Source organism: Lagenorhynchus albirostris, chromosome 6 (assembly GCF_949774975.1).
Source record: "Lagenorhynchus albirostris chromosome 6, mLagAlb1.1, whole genome shotgun sequence".
Classification (NCBI taxonomy): Eukaryota; Metazoa; Chordata; class Mammalia; order Artiodactyla; family Delphinidae; genus Lagenorhynchus; species Lagenorhynchus albirostris.
The window spans coordinates 108,951,054-108,977,672 of record NC_083100.1 but is presented as its reverse complement, the minus strand read 5'-3'; the positions used below and the strand labels follow the sequence as shown (position 1 = coordinate 108,977,672).

The 26,619-nt window shown below is 41.3% G+C and overlaps 1 protein-coding gene across 8 annotated transcripts in view; it reads left to right on the top strand.

The window, feature by feature from the left end:
• The window catches only part of C6H2orf76 (chromosome 6 C2orf76 homolog), a 94,310-nt gene that overhangs the window by 8,368 nt on the left and 59,323 nt on the right, over window positions 1-26,619 (top strand). For 2 of the 8 annotated variants that reach the window (XM_060153021.1, XM_060153022.1), the window contains one exon: window positions 2,213-2,254. The exons of 4 other annotated variants lie outside the window; for them this stretch is intronic. In XM_060153021.1, the coding sequence (XP_060009004.1) occupies window positions 2,213-2,254 (42 nt within the window). Of the gene's footprint in view, window positions 1-2,211; window positions 2,299-26,619 lie in introns of those variants that run through there. 2 more of the 8 variants (XM_060153027.1, XM_060153024.1) reach the window with 2 other exon arrangements.

The following is a 26,619-nucleotide window of genomic DNA, read 5'->3' as shown; positions in this document are numbered from 1 at the left end:
GGTTGCGGGCCACTGAAGGGGGTGACCTGCGAGGCAGAGGAAGGGGGGGGTGGAAGCTGAAGGGCGGAGGTTTTAAAATTTGTTTTATTAAATCTTGTGTCCGGCCGGAAGTTGCACCGTTGGACAAGTAACCTCTCGGGCTTGGGAAGGGCGAGGGTCCCCACCCCTCTCAGGGGACCAGAAGAGGCCCTCTGGGGATGGTCCCTGGAGAATCTCGCGAGGGTGGGAAGCTGGACTGTGTTCCCGAAGGGCAAAACCGAGACCTCTTCCTTTGAATTTTTGGCACGTTCTGTGGCTTGCTGGTGGCCGTAGTTTGCAGTCCTGTTTTGTTTGTGTGCAGTAATCCATCTGGTGCGTCAAAGTCAGGGACAGTGTTTTATTTGTCTGGACTTAACAAACTTGGCCCGGACTAGGCGCTCAGCAGATATCTGTTAAGTAAATGACTCCTTCATTCATGAATGCGTACTGAATGGTCGGGTATCTTGCGCAGTTCTAGACCTTGGGAATACAGCAGTGAATAAAACAGATAAATCCCTGCATTCCTGGAACTTACACTGGGGATAGTAGTGAATAACATCAGTTAAATAGTTTGCTAGGGGGATAGGGAGTTGGAAGTTTGCAGTTTTACATGGCGGGGGCGGGTGGAGGGTTAAGGGAAGGTAACATTTGAGAGAGCCCCTCAGGGAGAGGAGAGAGCATTCCAGGCAGAAAGTTAGTGTAAATGTGTGAGCAGGGAGTGAGGGAAAGATAGGAGATGAGGCTGGAGAGTTAAGGAGGTGGCAGGCTGGCTACATGATGCAGAACTTTGACTTTTATTCTGAGTGAAATGGGAAGTTAGAGGCTTCTGAGCAGAGAGTGAGGAGACTGAGGGGGGCAGCTTTGCAAGGTTGTTACAGAGGCCGATGTTATCCATGGGAGAACGGAACAGCACAGGTGGATGGGAGAGTTTGAGGGTGATGCCTAAGAGACCCAAAGGGGGAATTTTGTGGCAGTGGTTACAAAGGAGCTGGGTGAAAGGAGGGAATTGATGGAAAATAATTCTCTGGAGATCTTTCAAAAAAGAGAGACCATTCCTCTCCAATTCCTAATTTGTAACGAGATGAGTGGAGTACAGATCCACGCCCCCAGCCCCCCTCTCCCCTGTGCCATTAATTTATAGCTGAGGTGTTTAGACTAAAGAAAGTCTAGGTAGAAGCTTTCAGATATAAGTTCCTAACTTAATAGAGGTCAGGCTTTGTGAAAAGGGAAGAAGTGGAGATGCAATAGCAGGGAACACATCTAGTCTTCAAGTCTATGAATAATCTTTTTGAGAAAGCAAAGCCAAACTAACAAAAATTTTGGAATTAACTTTGGGGAAATTACATTTGAATTGTAAGAGATGTGAGTGTCTTCCAAAATGACAGTTCAGAACTGTCTTCACTCCTAGGCTCAGATGGAGCTTGGATTCACTTTTGCTCCGTCATCTGGTGCTTACAGCCTTCTTGATGGAAATTCAGATTATTCCCTGTGTGGGTCAGATTTGCAGTCAAGTATATCTTCCAGTCAGTAGGTTTTAACACGAGGTTATTGTGTTTGGCACATCTGAAAAGGTTAGGTACCTCTGATAATGTAATTTTGTTTATATTCCTCCAAGGTTGGCTGGTGTGATTGAGTTCTGAATGGAGCTAAACATTGCAGAGAGCACGGCTAGTGTTTTAAATTAACTTGGCAGTCTCCAGTTTAAGTGGGGTTGATTTGTTGGTTCCTTTTTTTGGAAGATACTCCACTTTCCTTAAAAACCAACCTTGCACATGGTGGTTTTGTGCCCAGGTTAGTCTACAAAAGTTGCTTAAAGCAACTAAAGTATGGAACTAGTAGGGACTGTGGATCCCAGGGAGCAGGGTGCTATGTGATCTTGACAAGGAGGAGAAGAGTGTTTTTCCTTGTTAGAGGGCCCAGCCTAGGCCAAGTTTTGAAATAGCTGAAGGCATGCTTTTTGTCTTACTGCTTCCTTCCCTCACTTCTCAGTGACCTATTTTTTGTAACCTCCATCTGTGGAAATACTGCCTTATGCCCTGCATTACCATCTCTAGTCTAGGGATTTGAAATGCCATTCAGCTTTTAGCATAGAGGTTAACAAGTCAGCAGCTGGGATTTAATTTTTAAAAGTAAATTTTAGAGTGTATTTGGGGTTAATAAATTGTATGAATTTTTTAATTCTATGTTTTGACAGTACTGGAAAGGAAATTGCTCTTCATATCCCGTGAAAAGACAAGTTCGTTGGCTCTGTTTATATCCTTTTAGCAACAATCACAGTTTGTAATTATTTTTTGTAATTATTTTCTTTACATTTATATTTATTTTAGTTTACTCTTCTACTGTCTGAGCCCCCTTGCCTACGTAAGCCAGGGAAGACAGGGATCACTGTGTATAAATCAACGCTCCGTCTCCAAGTGCCTGGCACTTGTTAGGCACTTAAATTTTGGGTGAATGAACAGAGTGCTTTTTTCTCTGTGAAACATATTCCTTCTGATTAGCCATGAACTTAGAAACTAAGTTTATTAGAACTGAATGTGAAACTGTGGGTTAAAGTAGATGAACTCTTGTGCAAGGGCCGTGTAGTCTCTTTGTTACACCCCCGGCCTTGGAAACAGAACACCTGATATGTTAAGGGAAGATGGGAACCTGATGAGCCAGCTCGTTAGCCTGATCGACCGTCCTAGTTAGTGGAGAGGCCATTATCATTATTGAAGCTTGCCCTCACATCCTTGGGTTGCCAGTTTTGACTACTCACAGGCTTCACTTGCTGGGTCTCAGTGGAAAGCCAGACGGGCAAGTTATATTAACAGGTGAAAGCAGTTCTTGCCCGGTAGGTGTGGATAATAGTTTAATATTTCTTGGTATAAACTAAACCTCTAATTTCTAAGAGTAACCTAACCATTAAAATGTGAAAATCAATAAAAAGCTTTACAGTAAAGCTTCAGTAGAAGGCAAGGTTTAGAGTATTCACAAATGATGGATTATATTCATTTAGTATTTGTTTTCCAGTTTCTTGGAATGTGACTCCTGAGGCATGGCTCCACCAAAGCTGGGAGGAGAACAGTGTGTTTTAAAGGGAAGGAGGTGTTATTGAACCCAACTGGGGTCTGCTCGCCCGATGGGCGGCAAAGCCAGTCTACTAACATGGGCTTGTGGTGAAGGAATGCACAGCGTTTACTGTACAGCAGGGCACCAAGCAAGGGAGTGGGAGAAGCCTCCTAGCCACTCCAACTTGATCTTTGAGTTAGGGGGGTTTTTAAAAGGGGAAGAACAAAGAGGCTGGGATTAATCATTGTTTTGTGACATTTCTTAATTGTAGTTTCTAGTTTTGGGAGTCAAGATGTCTCTGGTTTACCATTCTCTGGCCAGGTGGTCCATGGCTTGGGGATCTGTCAGCTCATCTTGCCCTGGAGAACCAACCTGAGTTTGTACGTTAATGATGATGTCTATAATAGCAATTTTAGTACGCTAAAGATGTTGTCGACAACAGCAATTGTAGTCATCTGACTCTGGTTGATTAGTGCTCAGTTAGCACAGGTTTGGGGTCTGAGGGGACAAGAAAGGGAATAAAATTTTGGGTAAAGATATTAATCATAAACTTGGTAAGGGAACTCGGTTTTAGGGGTACTTGGGTTCAGAGGCACTTGCGAAATGCTTCTGGGACAGGAGTGGAGAGAGCTGGGCAGAGTTGGGCGCCTTTGTTTTGTGAAGGGTGGGGAGGTGACAGCTGAGGGGATGGTGTAAAAACGTACCATAGCTTTTTTTCCTTTCTTTCTTCTTTTTTTTTTTTTATTCCTTTTCCCCTCTTATGTGTCTTTTCCTTTTCTGATGATGTAACTGGTGAGGGGAGGCCTGGCAGCTGGAGGTCTCAACCAGCCCTTCCCCTTTGCCATTCTTTTCTTCCTTTGGGTGTTCGTATTCAGAGAAGTTGCAGCAAGTTGGGTGAGAGGAGAATGGGTGTGTGTGTGGTTCTCACCTTTCCCCTCTCCTGATTTTGCCCAGCCAGCATGGCTCGGGGTCGGGGTTGGTTTGGGCTTAGTTGAGACATGGAGACCAGGGCTTGGATGGGGGTCAGGGTTCCTGGCGGAAAGTGTCCTACACTGGCTGGGAGTAAGGAAGGAAGGAAGGGAAGACTTTAGAGTTACTTATATGTAAGTTGGTCGTGCAGTGGTCAAGTATTCTGTTTAGAAATACTTATGACTATGGGCAGGAATAATGAAGTGTTTTATGAAGTTATCTTGCGCTCAGTACTGTAGTTCTTGTTCAGCTTCATTAAAAGTATAAACTCTCTTCTAAATCTACATTGTCTTCCTCATCTTTGCCTATTAACCTAGCTCCTAGTTGTACATGACAAGCACTTGGTAAATGCTTTGGAACTAGGTTGTTAGAGATGATTTTTCTAGTGAGCTCTTTTATTGCCCATCAACAAAAAAAAATTAGAAGTATTAAAATCTGATGACAAATGATTTGGCTGATAATTCTTTTGGAGATAATGCCATTTTAAAAAACTTTGTTTTGAGATAATGCCATTAAAAAAAAACTTATTTTTATTTTGAGATAATTGTAGATTTATGTGCTCCCCAGCTCCCCCAGCATGAGGGATCTTAGTTCCCTGACCAGGGATTGAACCTGTGCCCTCTTCAGTGGAAGCACTGGACCGCCAGAGAAGTCCCTATGTGCTCTTATTGTTAAATAACACAGAGATCCTTTGTACGCTTTACCCATTTATCCCAGTGGTAATGGCTTGTACAACTATAGTACATGCCACAAACAGTACATTGACATTGATATGTTGAGGATACAGAACATTTCCATCATCATCCTTATGTTGCCCTGTGATAGCCACAGCTGCTTCCCTCCTGCCCCTCCCTCTCCCCTGCTCCTGGCAGCCAGGAATGTGTTCTCTCTATTGCTATAATTTGTCATTTCAAGAATGCTCTATAAGTGAAATCATGTAGTTTGTAATCTTTTGGGATTGGCTTTTTTACTCAGCACAACTCTCCGGTGGTTCATCCAGATTGTTGTGTGTACCAGTAGTTCTTTCTTATTGCTGAGTGTATTCCATCATATGGATGAACCAGTTTGTTTAACCATTCACCTGTTGAAGGACAAAGCTGCTGCTAGTACAGAATCTGTACTCATGTACAGGGTTTTCTGTGAACATGTTTTCATTTTTCTGGGATAAATGCCCAGGAGTGCAAATCTGGGCCATATGGTCATTCCATGTTTGGTTTTGTAAGAAACTGCCATTGTGGCTACACCCTTATACATTCCTACCTTATACATTCCTACCAGCAGTGAATGAGAGATCCAGTTTCTCCATATCTTTGCCAGCATTTGGTGTTATCACTTTTTTATTTTAGGCATTCTGATAGGTGTGTAGTGGTATCTCATTATGGTTTAGATTTGCATTCCCTAATGACTAATGATGTTGAACATATTTTCATGTGTTTATTTGTGCAATCTGTATATCTCTTCTGTGAAATTTCTCTGTGTCTTTTGCACGTGTTTAAATTGGATTTTTTTTAATGTTGAATTTTGGGAGTTCTTAATATAGTCCAGATACTGTTCCTTTGTTGGATATGTGGTTTGCAAATGTTTTCTTACAGTTTTTATTTTGTCTTTTCATCCTCTTAACAGTCACAGAGCATAAGTTGAAATCCAGTTCTTCCAATATTTTCTTTTGTGGATTACACTTTTGGTGTCAAGTCTAATAAATCTTTGCCTAGCCCTAGATCCTGAAGATTTTCTCCTATTTTTTGTAAAAGTTTTATAGTTTTGCATTTTAAAATTAACATAATGAGGTTTGAGTTAATTTTTGTATAAGGTGTAAGATTTAGGTTGAGGTTCTCCCCCCCTCCTCCACTGCCCCCTTGGATGTCTAATTGCTGCAGCACCATTTGTTGAAAAGATATCTTTCCTCTATTGAACTGATTTTGCACATTTGTCAGTAATCTATTGGGCATATTTATGTGGTCTTTTCTGGGTTCTGTCTTCTGTTGATCTATGTATCTATTCCTCCACCAGTACCACACAGTCCTGATTATTGTAGCTATATAATAAGTCTTGAAATTGGGTAAAGCAATTCTTCCTACTTTATTCTTTTTCAAAATTGTTTTAGCTATTCTAGTTATTTTCCCAATCCATATGAATTTTAGAATAATCTTGTCCGTGTCTACAAAAGAAAAAATCTTGCTGTGATTTTGAACAGAAATTGTGTTAAACTTGCATATCAATTTGGAGAGAATTGATATTTTTACCATGTCTATGAACACAGCATGTTTCTCCATTTATTTTGATCTTTGTTTCTTTCATCAGCAGTTTGTAGTTTTCAGTGTAAGTCCTGTACATGTTTTGGTAGATTTATACCTGAACATTTAATTGTTTTTGAGTGATTGCAAATGGTATTATACTTTTAATTGTGTCCATGTGTTCATTACTAGTATATAGAAATATGATTTTTTTTTGTATTTGTACAGTTGTTTATCTTGTATCCTGTGACTTTGCTGAATTCACTTATTCTAGAAGTGTTTTTTTTTTGTTTTGTTTTGTGTTTGTTAGATTCCTGTTCCTTGGCATTTTCTATGTAGATTCATATGCAGATAGGGACAGTTTAATTTCTGACGTATGTGCCTTTTATTTCCTTTTCTTGCCTTATTGCACTGACTAGAACTTCCAGCCCTATGTTGAATAAGAGTGATGAGAGTGGATATCCTTGCCTTGTTCCTGATCTTCGGGGGAGGGCATTCAGTCTTTTACCATTAAGTGTAATGTTAGCTGTAGGTTATTTTGTAGGTGCCCTTTATCAAGTTGAGGAAGTTCCCCTCTCTTTCTGAGAATTCTCATTATGAATGAATGTTGAAATTTGTCAGATACTTTTTCTGCATCAATTGGTATGATTTTGTGATTTTTGTTTTCTTTAGTTTGTTAATGTGGTAGATTACATTGCTTGCTTTTTGAATAATGAACTAGACTTGCTTCCCTGGAAGAAACCCCACTTGGTCGTGGTGTATAATTCTTTGTGTATATTGTTGAATTCTATTTGCTAATATTTTAAGGATGTTTATGTCTGTATTCATAAGGGATATTGGTCTGTGGTTTTCTTTTTTATAATGTCTTTGTCTGGTGTGTTATCCTGTAACTATTAGCTTCATAAAATGAATTAGGAAATGTTCCCTCCTCTTCTGTTTTCTAGAAGTGATTGTGTAGAATTGATGTTAATTCTTTAAGTGTTTTGTAGAAGTCTCCAGTGAAACCTACTAGGCCTGGTGATTTTTCTTGTGGGAGTTTCAAAATTATGAATGCAGTTTCCTTAATAGTTCCCATTCAGATTATCTATTTCATATTGGATTAGCAGTAGTAGTTTGTGTTTTTCAGGGAATTGACCCATTTTATCTAAGTTGTGAAATGCGCATATGTAGATTTGTTCATAGTATTCCCTTATTACCCTCATGGTGTATGCAGACTCTTTGATGATATTCTCTGTTTTGTTTCTGATATTGGTCATTTACATCTTCTCTCTTTTTTTGCCAGTCTTGCACAGGATTTGTCAATTTTTTTGATCTTTCTAAAGAACTAGCTCTTTTTTCATTGACTTTCTCTTTACCATTTTTCTATTTTCAACTTTATTGATTTCTGTTCTTTATTATTTCTTTCCTTCTGCCTACTTTGGGTTGTTTTGCTTTGCTTTTTCTAGGTTCTTGAGGTGAGAGCTTCCTGACTCTCCACCGGGCCCCCTCTGACACTACCTGCTTTGTTAAATTAACATTTGTTAAGTGGAGCACAGATTGCTGGATGGTGAGCTGTGGCCAGCAGAGGACCATAGAGAAATTGAAATAGAGAAGTTTATTACTCACAGGTCCTGGAGGGAGTACATGGCACTCCTCGAGGGGCCAGATGGCGAGGTCAAGACTGGGTGCAGAGAGAGAGAGAGAGCAACAGGGCCTGGAGCACATGGCTTTATTAGGGTCTATGGGTGGAATGCTTTGGGGTTCCCAGGCTAAGGCCAGATTGGTCAATTCAGATGGGAAGTACAGGGTTCTAGTAAGCTCCATGGGGGTTTTATCTAAGGGGTGTGTAAGGGGCAGGCCCTGGGAGGCAGGGGAAACTGGTGATCACAGGGGCTGTTGGAGAAGTCATATGAGGAGCTTGTATTTGCTTGTGACTCTGAGGGCTGCTATCTAGGGCACATGCTTGCATGAGGGGGCAAGTTTCAGTTTAAGGTCCCTACGGGCCACACAGCCAGCAAAATGGATGCTGAGGTAGCAATACTGTGGAGTAGCTTAGCTAAACTCTCCACAGCGCCCCAGTGTGGAAGGGGAAGGCCTTTTATTACTGTGGAGGTGGAAGTCTGAGCTCTGTAGGTGGTCTCCACTGACTCTGAGATGCAGGGAGTCAAGCTCATTATTGTCCAGCTCCCTACTCAGCCTTCTCTGTTGTGACCCTGGCAGGGGCTGGGGCTCCTCATTAAAGCCTGGGAAGGGTAGACGTCTAGGCTCTAGCTCTGCCTTTGCTCATGGCAGTGGGGCTGCAGTTTTTTATGTGATTTCTGGCTGGATTCAAGGGCTCATTTGTCTAAAAGTTTTCTGTCTTGGCTAGGCTGTCCCTTTCCTGGTCCTTTGGCTAGACAGAGCAGGCTTTGTTCAAGCTTTTTTTTTTTTTTTTCCCTGCACCTGTTCGTGTTTCTGGGTTGCTGACTTCTTCAGCTCTGTGTCTGAGACATATGAAAACCCAGGGACCACTCCACCATGCTGTTCCTCAGCTCTACAGGTCCCTGGCCAGTCTGCCACCCTCCCTCCACTTTTTTGATCCTCTTATGTTTGTTTTATAGATAATGTCCAGGATTTTTAGTTGTACTTTAGCAGGAAGCATAGGGAAAAGTACATCTACTCCATCTTCCCAGAAGCAGAGAACAGTACCGCTTAAAAATCATTAGTATTATTTTCTCTGTGAATTACACTAGATTCTGAATTTGTAACTTAAGTTCTGGCTATTAAAGTTGAATACAGACTCATTGTTCTCCATTCTTTTCAGGAGAGCATTAGTTCTGTTTTGGCTATGTGAAAGCTGTTACATGTGGTTAAGCTTGAAACTTACCAAATTCAATAGCAAGATATTTTTCTTCTGAGGAAGCCAAGTGGTAGGGGAATATAGCCAATATTTTATAATAACTATAAATGGAGTAGAACCTTTAAAAAATGCACAGTGGTAACTTATATAATATTGTATAGCAACTATACTTAAATGAAAAAAAAAACAAAGCCAACTGGTCAGATACTTATTGGTTTGCCATTAAAAGTGAGTTTCAGTAAGGCCAAATTCAACTTTAGCTAGTGCTTGTATAATGTACATTTTAAAATGTTACCTTAGAAACAGTTTATTTTAAAAAGCATCCTTCCTGGGATGAGTGATACAAAAAGTAAGTTTTGAATTTATCTTAACAGTACTTTCTGATTAAGTGTGAAAGTAATGGGAACGTTGCTCCAGTGAAACTGGTTGTTCTGTATTAGAGTCTGCCAAATACATTATTTGTGTGATATAATAGGTAGCTCTTGATGGAAGTCACAAGACGTTATGTTCTGGTCTTGGCTCTGCTACTGAATTAGCATCATTGTTCTTGACTCACACATCCTTTGTTTCCTCATCTGTAAAATGGGGACACTTGGACCTGCTTTGCTGATAGGTAATTGAGGATTATTAATGATGTTTCTAAAGCATTTAACACAATGTTTGACACATGCTGAGTAGCTATTATTATCATCATTAATGCTGTTTATTAAAGCAGAAACCTTGAAGCAAATTCATAACAAAATTAGAGGTTAAAGAACTTGCTCCTATCCTCATTATAAGGTCGTAGAGTTGAGACTGAGGAGTCTGTGGCTTTTCTTCATTGACTCCATTATAATTTTTCAGGAACTGTTTGCAGTACCTTTTAATATGGATTGGTGTAATAACAGACAGTTTTTTTTTTTTTTTTTTGGCCTGTTTGAGTTGGGTTCCTGGACCCAGTTCCAATGTGTGTGTGTGGAGACTTCCCCACATCGACAATCAATTCTTGGATGCTAGCAGGTATACAAAAGTTCAACTCATTTCTGACACTGTCTGCCCAGAGATAGAATCGGATTCCATAGACAAAGGGCTCAGTCCCACAAGACCTCCCTCCACTTCAGAGACCAGTCACAAGTTGTTACCTGTGCTTTTGACCAGCTACAGATTGGAGGTTCTGATGATTCCTCCAATTCAGGATGCCAATTGCAAGTCCAGGTTGTAACCTATACTTCTGATTAACTGGCCGTAAATCAGAGGTTCCCACGACTCCCTCTTGGGGTTCACTTAGTTTGTTAGAAGGGCTCCCAGAACTCAGGGAAACCTGTTTACTCACTAGATTACTGATTTATTATAAAAGGATATAAATCAACAGCCAGATGAGATACGAAGGTCAAGGTCCTGAACAAAGGGGCTTCTGTCCTCATGGTGGATGGGGCCAAGCATGGGGGCATGTGGAAGTGTTCTGGTTTCCCAATGTGGAAGCTCTCTGAAAAGGTCCAAAAAGCTGTCCTTTTGGGTTTTTTATGGAGGCTTTGTTACGTAGTCATGATTGACTAAATCACTGGCCAGTGGTGATTGACTCAACTTCCAGCAGAGAGTGGGACTGAAAGTTGGTTCTCCTGACAACCAGCCCCCACCTTTGGGTGGGATCCCGAAAGTCACCTTCCCTGAAGTGTTTTCAGGAACTGAGGACAAGAGACCAAATATCATCCCATCATTCAGGAAATTCCAAGAGTTTTGGGAGCTGTGAGCCAGGAACTGTGAATGAAGACCAAATATATATTTTTCCTACAAATCACAATAATGCAGTGGTAGTGAGGCTTCACTGTAACTCTAGTTCATGTTTTAATAATTAGGTTACTTTTGAAAATGAAAGTTTTAGTTTAAGCAAACATAATGTTAAAACAGTCACTTTTGCCCCTTTACCCACCACCTCCCTCTGTAAGAATACCTTTCCCTTCTATATATGTCTTTGCAATTGGGCATTTGTATTAGTCTCTTGGGGTTGCTATAACAAAGTATCACAAAGTGCGTGGCTTAAAACAACAGGTATTTATTGTCCCACAGTTCTAGAGGCTAGAAGTCCAAAATCAGTGAGCAGGGTTGATTCCTTCTGAGGGCTGTGAGGGGGAATCTGTTCCATGCCTCTCTCTTAGCTTCTGGTAGCCCCAGGCATTCCTTGGCTTGTAGGTGCATCACTTCAGTCCACCATCTTCGCATGGTGTTTTCCTGTGTTTCTGTCTTCACAAGGCCCTCTTCTTTTATAAGGACACTGGTCATATTGGATATGAGGCCCAGCCTACTCCAGTATGATCTCACCTTAATGAGTTACGTCTTCAACAACTGTATTTACAAATAAGGTCACATTCTGAGGTCCTGGGTGGGAGTTAGGACTTCAACATGTTTTTTTAGGGGGGGCACAGTACAACCTGCAACAGCATTCATCTAAAAATCAGAAATAAGCAAATTGGTACTAAAAACACAGCTCTTTTTGCCTCATGCATTATTCTGTCACAGTGGGGGGAAAACTGAGAGCAAAGGAGGACTAAGTGGGGTTGAGTCAGTCAGGAAAGGTCCTTCTGATGAGGTGACATTTACATTGAGAACAGAAGGGCAGGGAAGATCCAGTAAAGCAAGCATGTTTCAAGCTAGGGAACAACCTGTGTAAAGACCAGAAATAGCTCGATGTGTTGAAAGATGTGTTGAAAGAGGGGCCCGTGTCACTGTTGTGTGGTGGCCCGGGGGAGATGGGGTCTGGGGCCAAATCATGCAGGGACTTGCTGGCCATGATGATGAGTTCACTTCTTTACTTTAGGGGTTCTGGGGAGCTTTTGAAGAATTTTAAGCAGGGGAGACATACTCAGATTTACATATTTAGAAGATCACTCCTGCTGCTATATGCCACATGGATTGAGGGGACCACACTGGTGGTGGAAAGACCAATTGGGAAGCTTTTCTGTTTTTCCAATAGAGACAAAGACAGTGGAGGCTTGGACTAGTGTAGCAGTAAGGGAGATGGAGAGAAATGGGGAAATTCAAGGTATGTTTTGGGGAAAGAGCTGAGAAGGTTTGCTGATGGGTTAGCTAGAGAGTTGGGAAAGGAGGAATCCTTTGCTGATGGCTTGAGTAACTCAGTGAATGATTGTATAATCGACTGAGATGGGGAAATCAGGGTTGGGGGTAGGTGTGAGATTTAAACTGCCAAGTTCAGCTTGGGGTATGTTAAATGTGAAATGCCTGGTGATATCTAAGTAGAGAAGTTAAGTAGCCAACCCAGTTTCGACCTCAGGGCTGGAAATGTGTTTGAGAGAGTTGTCAGAGGAGCACTAACATTTCAAGTTCTTAAAGAGGAGAGGAGCCTGGAAGAGATATAGAAAAGGAGGAGTGCAGTAAGAGACAGCTGGAGAAAGTGGTGTCACAGAGGCAGAGAAGGATGAGCACGTTCTTCAGCCGTGTTGAGTGCTTCTGAGAAGTTGAGTGTGATCTTCCTTCACTGACGTCAAAGTGATATGAAGATAAGGACAGAGACTAGTTCAGTGGATCTGACCTTGTGCCATTTTAACTGAGGGATGTTACGCGGGCCTCTCACTGTTGTGGCCTCTCCCGTTGCGGAGCACAGGCTCCGGACGCGCAGGCTCAGCGGCCATGGCTCACGGGCCCAGCCGCTCCGCGGCATGTGGGATCTTCCTGGACCGGGGCACGAACCTGCGTCCCCTGCATCGGCAGGCGGACCCTCAACCACTGCGCCACCAGGGAAGCCCTTGATAGGTGTTTTGTAGGAGAGGTACAGGAGCTGGGACAGATGTTCTGATACACTTGTTGGTGATGGTTATCGTTGTGGTCAGAGCCATCTGTCAGGGGTGGCAAATTCAGGAGTCAGTTAAATTTAAGGTGCTTATACCAGTTTGGGGGAACCTTGTCAGGGTATTCTGCTTCATGAGAACTGCTCTGGGGCAATTCTGAAAGATAAAAGATAGTTAACGAATGATCCTTCCCACCCCTATCTCCTGGGGCACAAGTTGTTCTCTCCCCAGGTGGTGAGGTTACTTCCCTCCCTCCACCTCCACAGAAATGTGTGTGTCCCATTCTAGAAGCTATAACTTCACCTTTTTTCTAATCAACTCCTATTCCCTGAAGGGAGTTTTTATAAAACTTACGGAGACCCATTAGGTCCCCCACTCTGGCCTGAAGCGTACTCCACCGATGTGATCTACGTCATCGTTAGTCCAACAAGAGAATCCAGGAAGCTGAACCAGAGTTATGTTCAAATCCCCTAAGCCCCCTTTTGGCCACCTTGCCACATGGAAGATGTACCAGTCAGGCTGGCTGGGGGTACCTGAAGGGGAAAGAAAGAAGCATTATGCACAGGAACGGTCTGGGTGGAATCCCAGGATTTCACACTGGTCTCTATAACTGTCCCTCTGCTCTCTTCCTCTTTGTCCTGATCATTTCCCAGGAAACAGCAGAGGGAGGATGATCCCTTTCTGGGGATAGCTGTGTTCAGTGAACCAACTGCCATTCTAGGGTGTGTTCCAGGAGGAGATGAGGGAGGTAGAGTGAGAATTCTTTTTTAGTTGATTTCTTAGGCGGCGGTTTCAGTGCTTAACAGTCCCAAATAGCTGTGGGTGTTAGGGAGGTTTGGGAGGTCTACTGTGTTGGGAAGAAAGAAATTTTCTTCTACTCTTCTGAGGATTGTTTCCACGATCCACAGCCCTTTAGAGAAATGTCTTTGATCTGCCACTCTGTGGTTTTCTAAGAGGTAGATCAAATAGCTGGGCCTTTCGCAACAGCTCAAGAGTAAGTAAAACCTAAGATTCACCTATGGGAATATTAGCCAGAGCTATGGGAACAGCCTTCAGTTCTGCCACTGAGCAGAGTGAACATGTCTGGTTTTGGTTTTTCACAGCTGGAGCTCGGCTGAACGTTCACAGTAGGCCAGTGGACGCTGCTGGGTTTCAGCTTAGCCAAACCATCTGTGAACTAGGCCCAGGCATTTAGGAACCTTGCTGTGAACAGAGGGTCCTGTTGAGTCAGTAACTTTGCTTCAAGTGGTGGAGTGAAGAAGAAAGTTTTCCCCAAAGGGAAAGCTGCCACTTTTCCAAATCAGACTGATATGCACATAGGGCTCAACTTGCTAAGTTGTTAAACATATCATTTCCATCTGATAAGGGAACCTGTTTGGTTCTTCCCATCTTATTAGTCATTGAGCTGGAGGTGACTCACTCCCGAATGGGAATATTAGGCTGAAGAATCACAAGCTGTGTCAGGAGGGTGAGGAGCCCAAGACCAAAAGGGGCCTCTGGGTGGAGGCTGACTTCCCTTTGCTAGAGGCTCCAGTTCGCAAAATCATCAGCCACAGTGACTGGTACCTCAAAGGGGTTGTCGGGTTGTAGGGCCCAAAGGTAGAGATGTACCGCAGCTTGCTAGACCACTTTCAATGCAGCTGATTGGTTTGGGCTCCACTCAGGATACTGCCTTGTAGGTTAAAAGACCAAGTAGAGTGTCCAAGTGAGGACTTTATCAATCAGGGTTCAACTGGAGAAGCAGCAGAACCAGTAGAAGACAAAATACAGAACACACACACGCATACCACACACATATCACACGAGGAACTGGCTTACTCCATGGTGGGGACTGGCTAAGTAGGTTAGACGTTCAGAGGCCGGTAGTCAGGAAGGGCCCATGAGGAGCAGACCGGACCCTACAAACACCAGCTGAGGCTCATGGTCTCAAGCAGCGCTCAGGAGGGAGGGCCCCGGGGAAGGGAGAGCAAGTGCAGACCCCACTGTGATTTAGAGTCTCTGAGCTCAGGGATGCCTAAGTCCTCCTAAAGGGCTTCTAACAGATTAAGTCAGGCCCGCCCAGGAGAATCTCCCTTTTGATTAATTTAAGGTAAGCTGATTATGGACTTTAATTACATCTACAAAAATGTGTATGCTACAAAGTACATACAAAATATGCTTCTTCCTCTAACATTCAGGAGAAAATATCCCTTGTGGCTCAGAGTAACCAGAAGCATACCAGAAAGGGCATTCTGGGGACTGTAGCTCCGCCTGGCCACACTGACACATCACAGAGCCATCCCAGGCACACACGGTCTCCAGTACCCAAAGAGACCAACGAGGTGCTAGGAGGCTGAGGAGACAGCTGTTGTTCCTTGATGGCCAAAGGGATTGGGCATTATGAATCCACCCACATAATCCCAAGAAACTTTACTTGTTGAGTAGAGCCCTGGATTTAGCTGGTGGAGGTGTGATAACAGCACAGGACCATTGAGACTGAGGTCTCTGACTTGCCAACCAACAGGACATTTTTTATATGTTGAAAACCTTGAACATCAGTGGATAGGGCAATTGTATGACGTCCCAACCCACGCACTGATGACAAACGGCAGGGGAGCTTCTCCCACTAGCATTTCTCTACCTATAGCTCTTCCTGATGGGGGAGAATCTCCTTTGGCACTGTAGACAGGGAAGTATAAGGATATATATATATATATATATATATATATATATATGCATCATTTGTACAATCAGATGTAGAAACAACAACAGTACTTTGAATTGGCCTGAAGCATCCCATCTACTCCCTCATGTTAGTTTCCTTTCCCTGCTGTGAATCGTGTCCATATCCCACTAGCTGAATCTGAGTACCTCCTCCTGCACAGGGCTAGGTAGGACAGACGTGGGGGCCTGTATCCACAGAGCCATAAACATTTGAGTCCCTCCTTTCCCTGAAGTTCCTCAGTATGCTTGGGTGCATAAGGCCTTCAGTCTCTCTTGGGGACAGAGAGACCTCAGGCTACCCCTAATGCTCCTCCTTAAAGCAGATGTCAGGGTAGGGGGCGAGAGGAGGGATCAGGGTTACAGAGGGGGAGAGGAGCTCTGTGCCAGTTAGCAAGGCACACATATGTTTAGTTTCATATGACCCGGTGGCTATTCATGGCTCAACTTAATGAATTTTTCAGTTACCCAAAAGCTCTAGATCCCCATTGATGACATAATTTGTTTCAGCTCTGGGGACTCTACTTAACAGCTACAGCCTCATTGCCTCTCATCTGGGGCCACAGGGCTTGCGCCTCATTGCCATGGTTGCATCCCTTCCCCTCCCGCCCCAAGGAGACTGATCAACAACCAAAGGGCCGTAGGGCAGTTTGTTTCAATCCTCACTTTTGCTGCTCATCCTCTAAAGGTTAATTAACCCTTACAACCCCACACCCACCACTTGGACAAGAACATTTGCTTCTGGATCCCAGGGAATCTTCTTATTCGCCCTAAACCCGTGGGACCTTTGTCTTTTCTGTTCCAGAAAGCCATGTTTCTGCCAGCATCCCATCCTTGTCACACACTGTCAAGAACTGTGAAGAGTCTTGGGATTTTATCCTACTCAGAAGCTGACAGATCAGCCTGTCACAGTTTACATGGAACTCCTGGGTCTGAGACAAGGGACTGCATTACAGCACAGCCAATAGCATGAGCTCCCTGTTTGTGTCATTTCCTCTTGTCCCATGAGTCCACAGCTGTAGAACCCTGAGTTTAGCTAATCCAAATATTTTATAAAGAACTGCAAGCAGGGACTCCCCTGGTGGCCCAGTGGTTAAGACTCCGTGCTTCCATTGCAGGGGGCACGGGTTCGATCCCTGCTCGGGGAACTAAGATCCCGCATGCCACATGGTGCAGTCAGGAAATAAATAAATAAATAAATGTACTGTTGAAAAGATAACGTAGCAACACTTAAAAAAAAAAAAAAAAAAAAAGAACTGCAAGCGAACCTGCCCAAACTTAGCCCAGAGAGAGATGTTATTTTTATTATAGTGGACAACAAACCAGCCTGCCCTCTATTCTGGAGGGAGAGAATATCTCTGTCTTCCTGGGTTGTTTGCTATACACACATCCTTGAAAAGATATCTGAGAGCTAGAGCAGCCAGCGCCTCTGCTCGCAAGACGTGCAGAAGCGTGAGAGCGCCATGGAGAATCATCTCCCGCACACACTGTACAAGGATTAACATTCTCACTGATGATTGTGTATCAAGAAAAATCGAATTTACGTTCAGTGTACCTTGTTTAAAACAAGAAGGAAAGTGCGTGAAATATTCTTTCCAAATGGTTAAGTCTCAAACCCTTTGGAAATCTCAACTGCCCAGAATAGTTAGTTCTCTGAGAGTCTTACCTGCTGTGAGCAGAGAAAACAGATTATGATTTTGTGTATTCTCCCCAAATTGAAGGTCACAGAGGCAGGTCTGTGGAATTGTAGGTGTTGATTTGTCAGTGGGTGGTGTATTCAGGGTGAACAGCAAGGGTTTATTTACTAGAATTGATTGACTGACTCTTCCTCAGGAAAGGCCAGCTGCTAATGTCATCTTGCAGTAAAGCAGTTATAGCATGGAGAAGTATTTGTGTGGTCGTCTGATTTAACTAATATTTGTTTTGCACCTCCTATGTTATCTTAAGCACCTAAGGTGTGAGACTTTATTTTTTTAAACTATCTTAAAAATGGCTGAGGTCAAAGACTTTACATCTTTCATAAGTTAGTACATTGAAAATCTCTTTCTCAAAAGTTTCACGTCAGTGAAAGATGAATAAATTGAGTTTTCTAATATGATAGGGTTTTTTAATAATTAAAAAAAATATTTATTTGGCTGTGTTGGGTCTTCGTTGCTGCACACAGGCTTTCTCTAGTTGCGGCGAGCAGGGGCTACTCTTTGTTGCAGTGCACGAGCTTCTCATTGTGGTGGCTTCTTTCATTACAGAGCATGGGCTCTAGGCACGCGGGCTTCTGTAGTTGTGGCGTGTGGGCTCAGTAGTTGTGGTTCGCGGGCTCTAGAGCGCGGGCTCAGTAGTTGGGGTGCACAGGCTTTGTTGCTCCGCGGCATGTGGGATCCTCCTGGACCAGGGCTTGAACCCATGTCCCCTGCATTGGCAGGCAGATTCTTAACCACTGCATCATGAGGGAAGTCTCCATAGTAGGGTTTTGATATGAATTATACAACTAAACATTTGGAAGAAAAAGACCAAGAGGTTTTCAAATGTTTATTTGATCCTCACGTGGTCCTACTCTATAAATGTGTAGTTTCATTTCTTAAAAATTATGCTTTTGAAAATTTTTAAAGCAAATTTCTGTTAACTTTTTTCTTTTTATTATAATGACAAGCTTTTGGTATTTCATTGTTACCAAGATCTATTTTTAGAATAAAATTTTGTTTTCCATTTAAAAGTTTAAAAAAAATTATGCTTTTGAAGTAGGCCAGAATAGATAAATGGAATTAACATTTTAGGCATAGTCTTAAATGTGACTTGATTATAATTTGTCATTCTTATGAACTTTAGTTACTAATTTGCCAAGGTTGTATTCTCTTTAAAAGGTGAACATTTCTCATTCACCTACTTAGCAGTGTGCTAGGTGGTCAGTATTTTTAAGAAGAGTAATAAGGAGAATGTAGGGTTTTTTCCTCTCCCTCTCTGGAGGTTTTTTCCCTCTCCCTTAAACAACTTTTTAAGGGGTAAAATGACATATTTGGATGATATTTAGTAGTACATATGTTTATTTACTCCACCATCATTGTCAGAATCATTTACATATTGAGTAATGATGAATCTTAGCAGAACTCTTCTTTTTCCTACTTTTATACCTGATCATCTATGCCAGTTTAGTTTCCTCATGTAAAAGAACAATAAACTGTATTTCTTCTTTTTATTGATTTGTTTCAAAAGGAAGGCAAATAGACTCTTTGCCCTGTAATATTAGTTCCTAAATCTAGAGGAAAATTAAGCATTTAGTGTGAGTAATACACATGTATATTTTTGTATGTGGTTAGAACGTTAGTTTTTTGAAAGTTGTACCTTTTCCATATGGGTAAGACAAGGTTTAAAGCAAACTTCACATATGACAATTTTGATTTTACAGTACTTAAATTTAGGGAGTAGATATAACTTTACAAAATATTGTAGTTTTTCAAAAGGTTTCACCTTAGGAGTCTGTTAATTTTCAAGTCGCGTACGCCCTTCTCCTGCCTGTTGTGGAAAGGAAAGCCAGCCAGTGCACTCTTTTGCCTGGTGGTTGTAAAATCGTCTCGATGCTAACTGCCCGAGTGCTGAGTGCTTTTCTACACTTAAAGCTTCTAACTCTTAAGGACATTTTGGATTGTCTTCCATTCTCGGACAAAAAGGTCAAGAGCATGCTTTCTTCAAATACTGGAAAGCACTTTTTTTCTTTTTGGTAATACAGTCAGTCCTCATTATTCACAGACTGTGTATTTGTGAATTCGCCTACTCACTAAAATTTACTTGTGAGTGAAAGCAATACTCAGGCACTTTCTTGGTCGTTCCCCGATGCGCATTCCCCAATGACACACTTGAGTCAACAAAATTCATGTTACCAGCTGAGGTCAAACCAGGCAACTTGCTGCCATCTTGTTTCAGCTCATATTGTAAACAGTTGTCTGCATTGTGCTTTATTTAGTGCCATGCTTTTCACATTTTTATGCTTGTTGTTGGTGATGTCACTGTTTAAAATGACCCCCAAACGTAGTGCCATCTACTGTTCCTAAGTGCAAGAGGGCTGCGTGTGCCTTACAGAGAAAATCTGTGCATCAGGTAAGCTTTGTTCAGGCATGACTTGTAATACTGTTGGCTGTGAGTTCAGCGTTTATGAATCAACAATATATGTCAAATAAGGTGTCTTTAAACAGAAATGCACATAAAACAAGGTTATGTATTTATTGGCTGATGAAAATGTTGTGGCTAGAGGAACCAGAGGCTCCCCAGAACCTGGCCCTGTATTTCCCTAGGAGCAGTGGTTCGGTATTCACGAATTCAGTGTTCATGAACACTTTACAGACATTATCCACTGCGAGTAACCAGAATTGGCTGTAGTTACTTTTTATCCACTGTGAGTAACCAGAATTGGCTGTAGTTACTTTTTATCCACTGTGAGTAACCAGAATTGGCTGTAGTTACTTTTTATCCACTGTGAGTAACCAGAATTGGCTGTAGTTACTTTTTATCCACTGCGAGTAACCAGAATTGGCTGTAGTTACTTTTTTTGTTGTTTTTAGCTGAGAGAGGTCATCAATGGAGTATTTTATGCATTTGCATGTTTTGTGCTTATCATAATGCTGGGCTCTGAGCTTTTTGTTCAGCTCAGGAGCCACCCCCCACCAAGGTGGTTTACAGCTCTTTAGCTCAGAACTTTGCCTGGGGGAGAGGAGCCAGCTGAGAGCTGAGAGGTGTTAGGCTGTTAGGGAACCTGGCTTGCAGCTTGTCTGGACTTTCCCTGACCATTCCATGCTGAATTTCCACCTTCCCTGCTCACGCTGCTGGATCCTGGGCTGTAAAAAGCAGCTTCAACCTGACCTGTAAGGCTGGTCCAGGAGGGGAGGGTGCTGGACTACATCTATTCTTGGCTCTGATGATGCAGCGGTTACCTGTCAGGGACCTGGGGGCTCCGTGTGAGGTCATTCCTGCATGGATTTTGTGTTTGCTTTGCTTGTTTTTAAGAGTTTTGCTTTGCTTTGGTTATGGGTTTTTCTTCATTATCTCAAACCAGCTGGGTAAAGTACCAGCCAGAACAGGTTTTTTTAGGCAGGGAAGTTTAATGACCTTCCTAAGCCCTAGGCACTGTTACTTTTAAGATCCCCACCCTACATCGTAAAAAATGGACCTATATCCTGTATTAAATCTAACATATAATTATAAGTAGGGTTGAGTTGCTTTTGAAATGTTATGTGTTGTAGGTAGTTACTTAAATGTTAATTTTGATTTTTAAAGGTTTTCATATTCTGGAGCAATAAGGTTTTTCTTCAGGTCTCAAACATTTTCATGACCCTGGAAAAGCTCATAGACGCTGGGTAGTATGTCTGTAGTGCAGGACTGATGTGTCAGGAGGAATTCCAGTGTTCCTCAGCCCTGCAGTTATCCAGACATTGATGGGGGCTCTGATGTGCCTCATGAAACACACGTTGCTGGTTTACAAAAATAAACCATGAACAGATGACTGCAGTATGACATGGTCAGGTGCTGTGGGAAGACCAAGGGGTCTTTAGCTGAGCTGGGGCAGAGGAGGAGCTGACTGTGATGCTGTCCTGGAGCAGGTGGTCCCAGGCCGGGTTTTGGGGGCTGCCTGTGTGGTAAGGTGAAGAGGTGAGGGGCACAGGGAGTTTGGGGAAAAGCTCGCGGTGGAAAGGTGTAGAAGAGGCTTGGAACAGCCTGGTACGTGGGGAAATCATGGGCAGTTGTTGCTGCTGGGGTGACATGCGCAAAGTGGGTTGTGATGGTGACGAATACCATCACAGGGGTGGGGAGGGGCTGAGTATGGAAGGCCTTTCGTGCACCTTGGACAGGTGTAGACTCATCCTGGGCACGTGACCTGCTCCCCGTGCCCCTCACTGCTGAATACTTTTCGGGTTTAGTTGACGTCCCTCAATACGTATCAGTAGTGTAACTAAGTTTCTGACCCTCTCTGTTCTGTATAGTGTTTGATAAGTTCTCTTTTGTTTGCTTTGTTCAGTTAGCTCTTTTTTCTTAAAGGAAGTAGAAATACTTTAGCTTTAAAAGTAACTTTTTTTTGCTGTATACCACATACATCAGGAAAGTGCAAATGTAAGTATACAGGGAAATTAGCCTAATTTCAAAACACATAATCATTATGAAAACATCAAGCAATATTAAAGATATATAAAACAAGTAACAGGCAAGAGCTAATATTCACTAATATGTCATAGCCATCTTTTAAAGTTAGTATCCCTGGATCCATTTCACCCTTTAATGTCTGCAAGCGGATTTTATTTTATGGTGTGATGTATTTACTTAACTAGGTCTTCACTGATGAACATTTAGATGGATTCTTATTTTTGTAAACTATTAGAAACACGTCAATGAAAAAATCTTCCTTGAATGTACATCTTTGTGCACTTATCTTCTCTTAAAATGATTTTACTATGAAAAATTTTAAACATATAAAAATTGAGTAGTATGATAAGGTCCCACATATACCCAGCTTCAGCAGTTACCAATGTTCTACAATTTTTAAAATAATCTACACATCCATAATTGTTTTTCCTCTGTCAGAGTATTTGAAAGCAAGTACCAGTCATAATACCGTTTAACCTATATACCTCAGTCTTTTTAAGTTAAAGACTCAGAAGCATAATAATATTAAATAAACAGAGTTGATATTAATTCCTAATATCATCTAATATTATGCAAATAAGGATCCGTGCAAGGTCTAAACATTGGTTGATACAGCTCTTTTAAGTCTCTTGGTTTATAACCTTCCTCTCCTTCTATATCTCTCATGCTAATTATTTGTTGAAGAAAACAAGTCATTTATTCAGTAGAATTTTCCACAGTCTGAACTTGGCTGATGACCTCCTTATGGTATTATTTAACTTGTTCTTCCAGACACCATCATAGCCCATAAACCAGGAGTTAGATCCAGAGGCTTGATTCATTTGTTAAGTTTGATTACTAAGTTCAAGTGTTGTCAGCCCCTGCAGTATTCATTCTAAAGTTTCCCATCCATCTTTTACCTAATGGTTTTGACACCCTTTTATGATCATTGCCTACATTCATTATATCATTAGGGTTTTCAAAATGATGGCTTTTAGCAACTTTTGAGGTAATTGTAGATTCACATGCAGTTGTAAGAAATAATACAGAGTGATCCTGTATGCCCTTCATCCAGTTTTCCCCAAGGGTAACATCCTGCTTCAGTGTAGTCTGGTATCACACCCAGGGAATTGATGTTGATACAATCCATGGACCAGATTTAGATTTCACTGGTTTTACATCTTCTTATGTATGCATGTGCATGTGCATTTAGTTTAATGCAGTTTTATCACATATGTAGATAAATGTGGATAACACCATGGTTAAGAATCCGTTCCATCACAAGGATCTCTCATGTTACCCTTTTATAGCCACAGCCACCTCCTTCCCTCCCCGCTGACCTCCGGAGCACTGTTCTCCATTTCTATAATTTTGTCATTACAAGAGTGACATATAAATGGAACTATGCAGTATGTAATGTTCTGAGATTGGTGTTTTTTTTCAGTTTAAATTCCCTTAAGATCCATCAAAACTGTTAAGTGTATAACAGTTTATTCCTTTTTATTACTCAGTGTTTCATGATATGAATATACCACAGTTGGTTTAACCATTCACATGTTGAAGGACATTTGGGTTTCCAGTTTTGGGGTATTACACGTGACTATGCTATGAGCGTTCGTGTATAGGTTTTTGTGTGAACATAAGCTTTCATTTCTCTGGCATAAATACTCAAGAGTGTATTTGCTAGGTCTATGATAAGGACATGTTTAGTTGTGTAAGAAACAGCCATTCTTTTCCAGAGTGGCTATACGGTTTTGCATTCCCATCAACAATGAATGAAAGATCTAGTTTCTCTGCATCCTCACCAACATTTGATGTTATCACTGTTTTATTTTAGCCATTTTGATAAATTTGGAAATCATGATTTTTAAATTCTATCATTCCTTCAGTGCTTTTTAGCTGTAATTCTTCTATAAAGAAGAACTTTTTCATCAGCCATTTGGTAACCTTGAAATACAGTCTGTATAAGAATTTGATTATTTTTCTTATTTTCAATGCCTACCTCCCCACCTTGGTAAGCCAGTTTCCAGAAAAACAAATAAATGCCCTTTTAGCTTCCAGAGTGACTAATTGGCTTTTTAAACCATATCATTATAAACACATGGATCTTTAAAATATTTGATGTGATTATCTTCCAGGTAAATTAGTAGAAGAGAAATCGCCATGTCAAAGGGTAGGCAAATTTAAGATTTTGATATAGATTACCCCACTCTTCTCCAGAAAGGCTGTATCATTTTATGTTCTTAGCAAGAGTATATAAAATATTTATTTTTCTATACTCTAGCCAACACCGGTGTGGCCAGTTTTTAATTTAAAAATATTTTACCAATCTGATGGCAACTTGATATCTTAGTATTTCTATTTTCAGTTCTTTAGTTACTAGAAAAGTTGATCATCTTTTCATGTTATTGCCTACTTAACAATTCAGCCAATTGCCTATTAATTACCTTTACCCATGTTTCTATTAAGATACTGATTTTTTAACTTTTTTTGTTGTTTTATCTGTCATCCTTTTCCTTGATGGTTGCTGATTTTTATTTGTTTAGAAAGATCTTTCTTTAAGATTGTAAAATTTTATACCCATTTTTTGATGCCTTCCTGTGATTTTACAGTTTAGTTTAAATATTTGTTCCACATATGGTTTATTTTGTATAAGGTATGAAGTAAGAATCCAGCATTACCTGTTTCCAGATGTCTGACCAGTTTAATACAGATTGGAAAAGAAAAAGTAAAACTGTCACTGTTTGCGGATGACATGATACTATACATAGAAAATCCTAAAGATGCCACCAGAAAACTACTAGAACTAATCAATGAATTTGGTAATGTTGCAGGGTACAAAATTAATGCACAGAAATCTCTGGCATTCCTATACACTAACAATGAAAAATCAGAGAAATTAAGGAAATAATCCCATTTACCAATGCAACAAAAAGAATAAAACACCTAGGAATAAACCTACCTAAGGAGGTGAAAGACTTGTACTCAGAAAACTATAAAACACTGATGAAAGAAATCAAAGAAGACATAAACAGATGGACAAATATACCATGTTCTTGGATTGGAAGAATCAATATTGTGAAAATGACTATACTACCCAACGCAATCTACAGATTCAGTGCAATCCCTATCAAACTACCAATGACATTCTTCACAGAATTAGAACAAAACATTTAACAATTCGTATGGAAACAGAAAAGACCCCAAATAGCCAAAGCAATCTTGAGAAAGAAAAATGGAGCTGGAGGAATCAGGCTTCCCAACTTCAAACTATACTACAAACTACAGTAGTCAAGACAGTATGGTACTGGTGCAGAAACAGAAATATAGGTCAGTGGTACAGGATAGAAAGCCCAGAGATAAACCCGTGCACATGTAGTCACCTAATTTACAACAAAGGAGGCAAGAACATACAATGGAGAAAAGACAGCCTCTGCAATAAGTGGTGCTGGGAAAACTGGACAGCTGCATGTAAAAGAATGAAATTAGAACACTACCTAAACTGTATACGAAAATAAACTCCAAATAGATTAAAGACCTAACTGTAAGACCAGACACTATAAAACTCTTAGAGGAAAACGTAGGAAAATCATGCTTAGACATAAACCAGAGCGAGATCTTTTTTGACTCACCTCCTGGAGTAATGAAAATAAAAACAAAAATAAACAAATGGGACCTAATAAAACTTAAAAGCTTTTGCTCAGCAAAGGAAACCATAAACAAGATGAAAAGACAACCCTCAGAATGGGAGAAAATATTTGCAAATGAAACAACGGACAAAAGGATTAATCTCCAAAATATACAAACAACTAATGGAGCTCATTATCCAAAAAACAAACAACCCAGTTGAAAAATGGGCAGAAGATCTAAACAGACATTTCACCAAAGAAGACATACAGATGGTCAAGAGGCACATGAAAAGATGCTGAACATCACTAATTATTAGAGAAATGCAAATCAAAAATACAATGAGGTATCACCTCACACCGGTCAGAGTGGCCATTATCAAAAGATCTAGAAACAATAAATGCTGGAGAGGGTGTGGTGAAAAGGGAACCCTCCTCCACTGTTGATGGGAATGTAAATTGATAACAGCCGCTATGGAGAACAGTATGGAGGGTCCTTAAAAAACTAAAAATAAAACTACTATATGACCCAGCAATCCTACTACTGGGCATATCCTCTGAGAAAACCATAATTCAGAAAGAGACATGTACCACAATGTTCATTGCAGCACTATTTACAGTACCCATGGAAGCAACCTAAGTGTCCATTGACAGGTGAATGGATAGAGATGTGACACATATGTAGAATGGAATATTACTCAGCCATAAAAAGAAACGAAATTGAGTTATTTGTAGTGAGGTGGATGGACCTAGAGTCTGTCATGTAGAGTGAAGTAAGTCAGAAAGAGAAAAACACCGTATGCTAACACACATATATGGAATCTAAAAAAAAAAAGGTACTGGTGAACCTAGGGGCAGGGCAGGAATAAAGACGCAGACATAGAGGACATGAACTTGAGGACACAGCGGTGGGGAGGAAAGCTGGGGTGAAGTGAGAGTAGCAATGACATATATACACTACCAAATGTAAGATAGCTAGTGGGAAGCAGCCGCATAGCACAGGGAGATCAGCTTGATGCTTTGCGACGACCTAGAGGGGTGGGATAGGGAGGCTGGGAGGGAGGCTCAAGAGGGAGGGGATGTGGGGATATATGTATGCATATGGCTGATTCACTTTGTTGTACAACAGAAACTAGCACTTATACTCCAGTAAAGCAATTATACTCCAGTAAAGATGTATTAAAAAAAATTAAAAATGTCTGACCAGTTTTCCCAATGCCATTGATTAAATAAACTATCTTTTCCCCACAAATGTGAAATGCCTTTTTTTTTTTTTTTTTTTGCGGTACGCGGGCCTCTCACTGTTGTGGCCTCTCCCGATG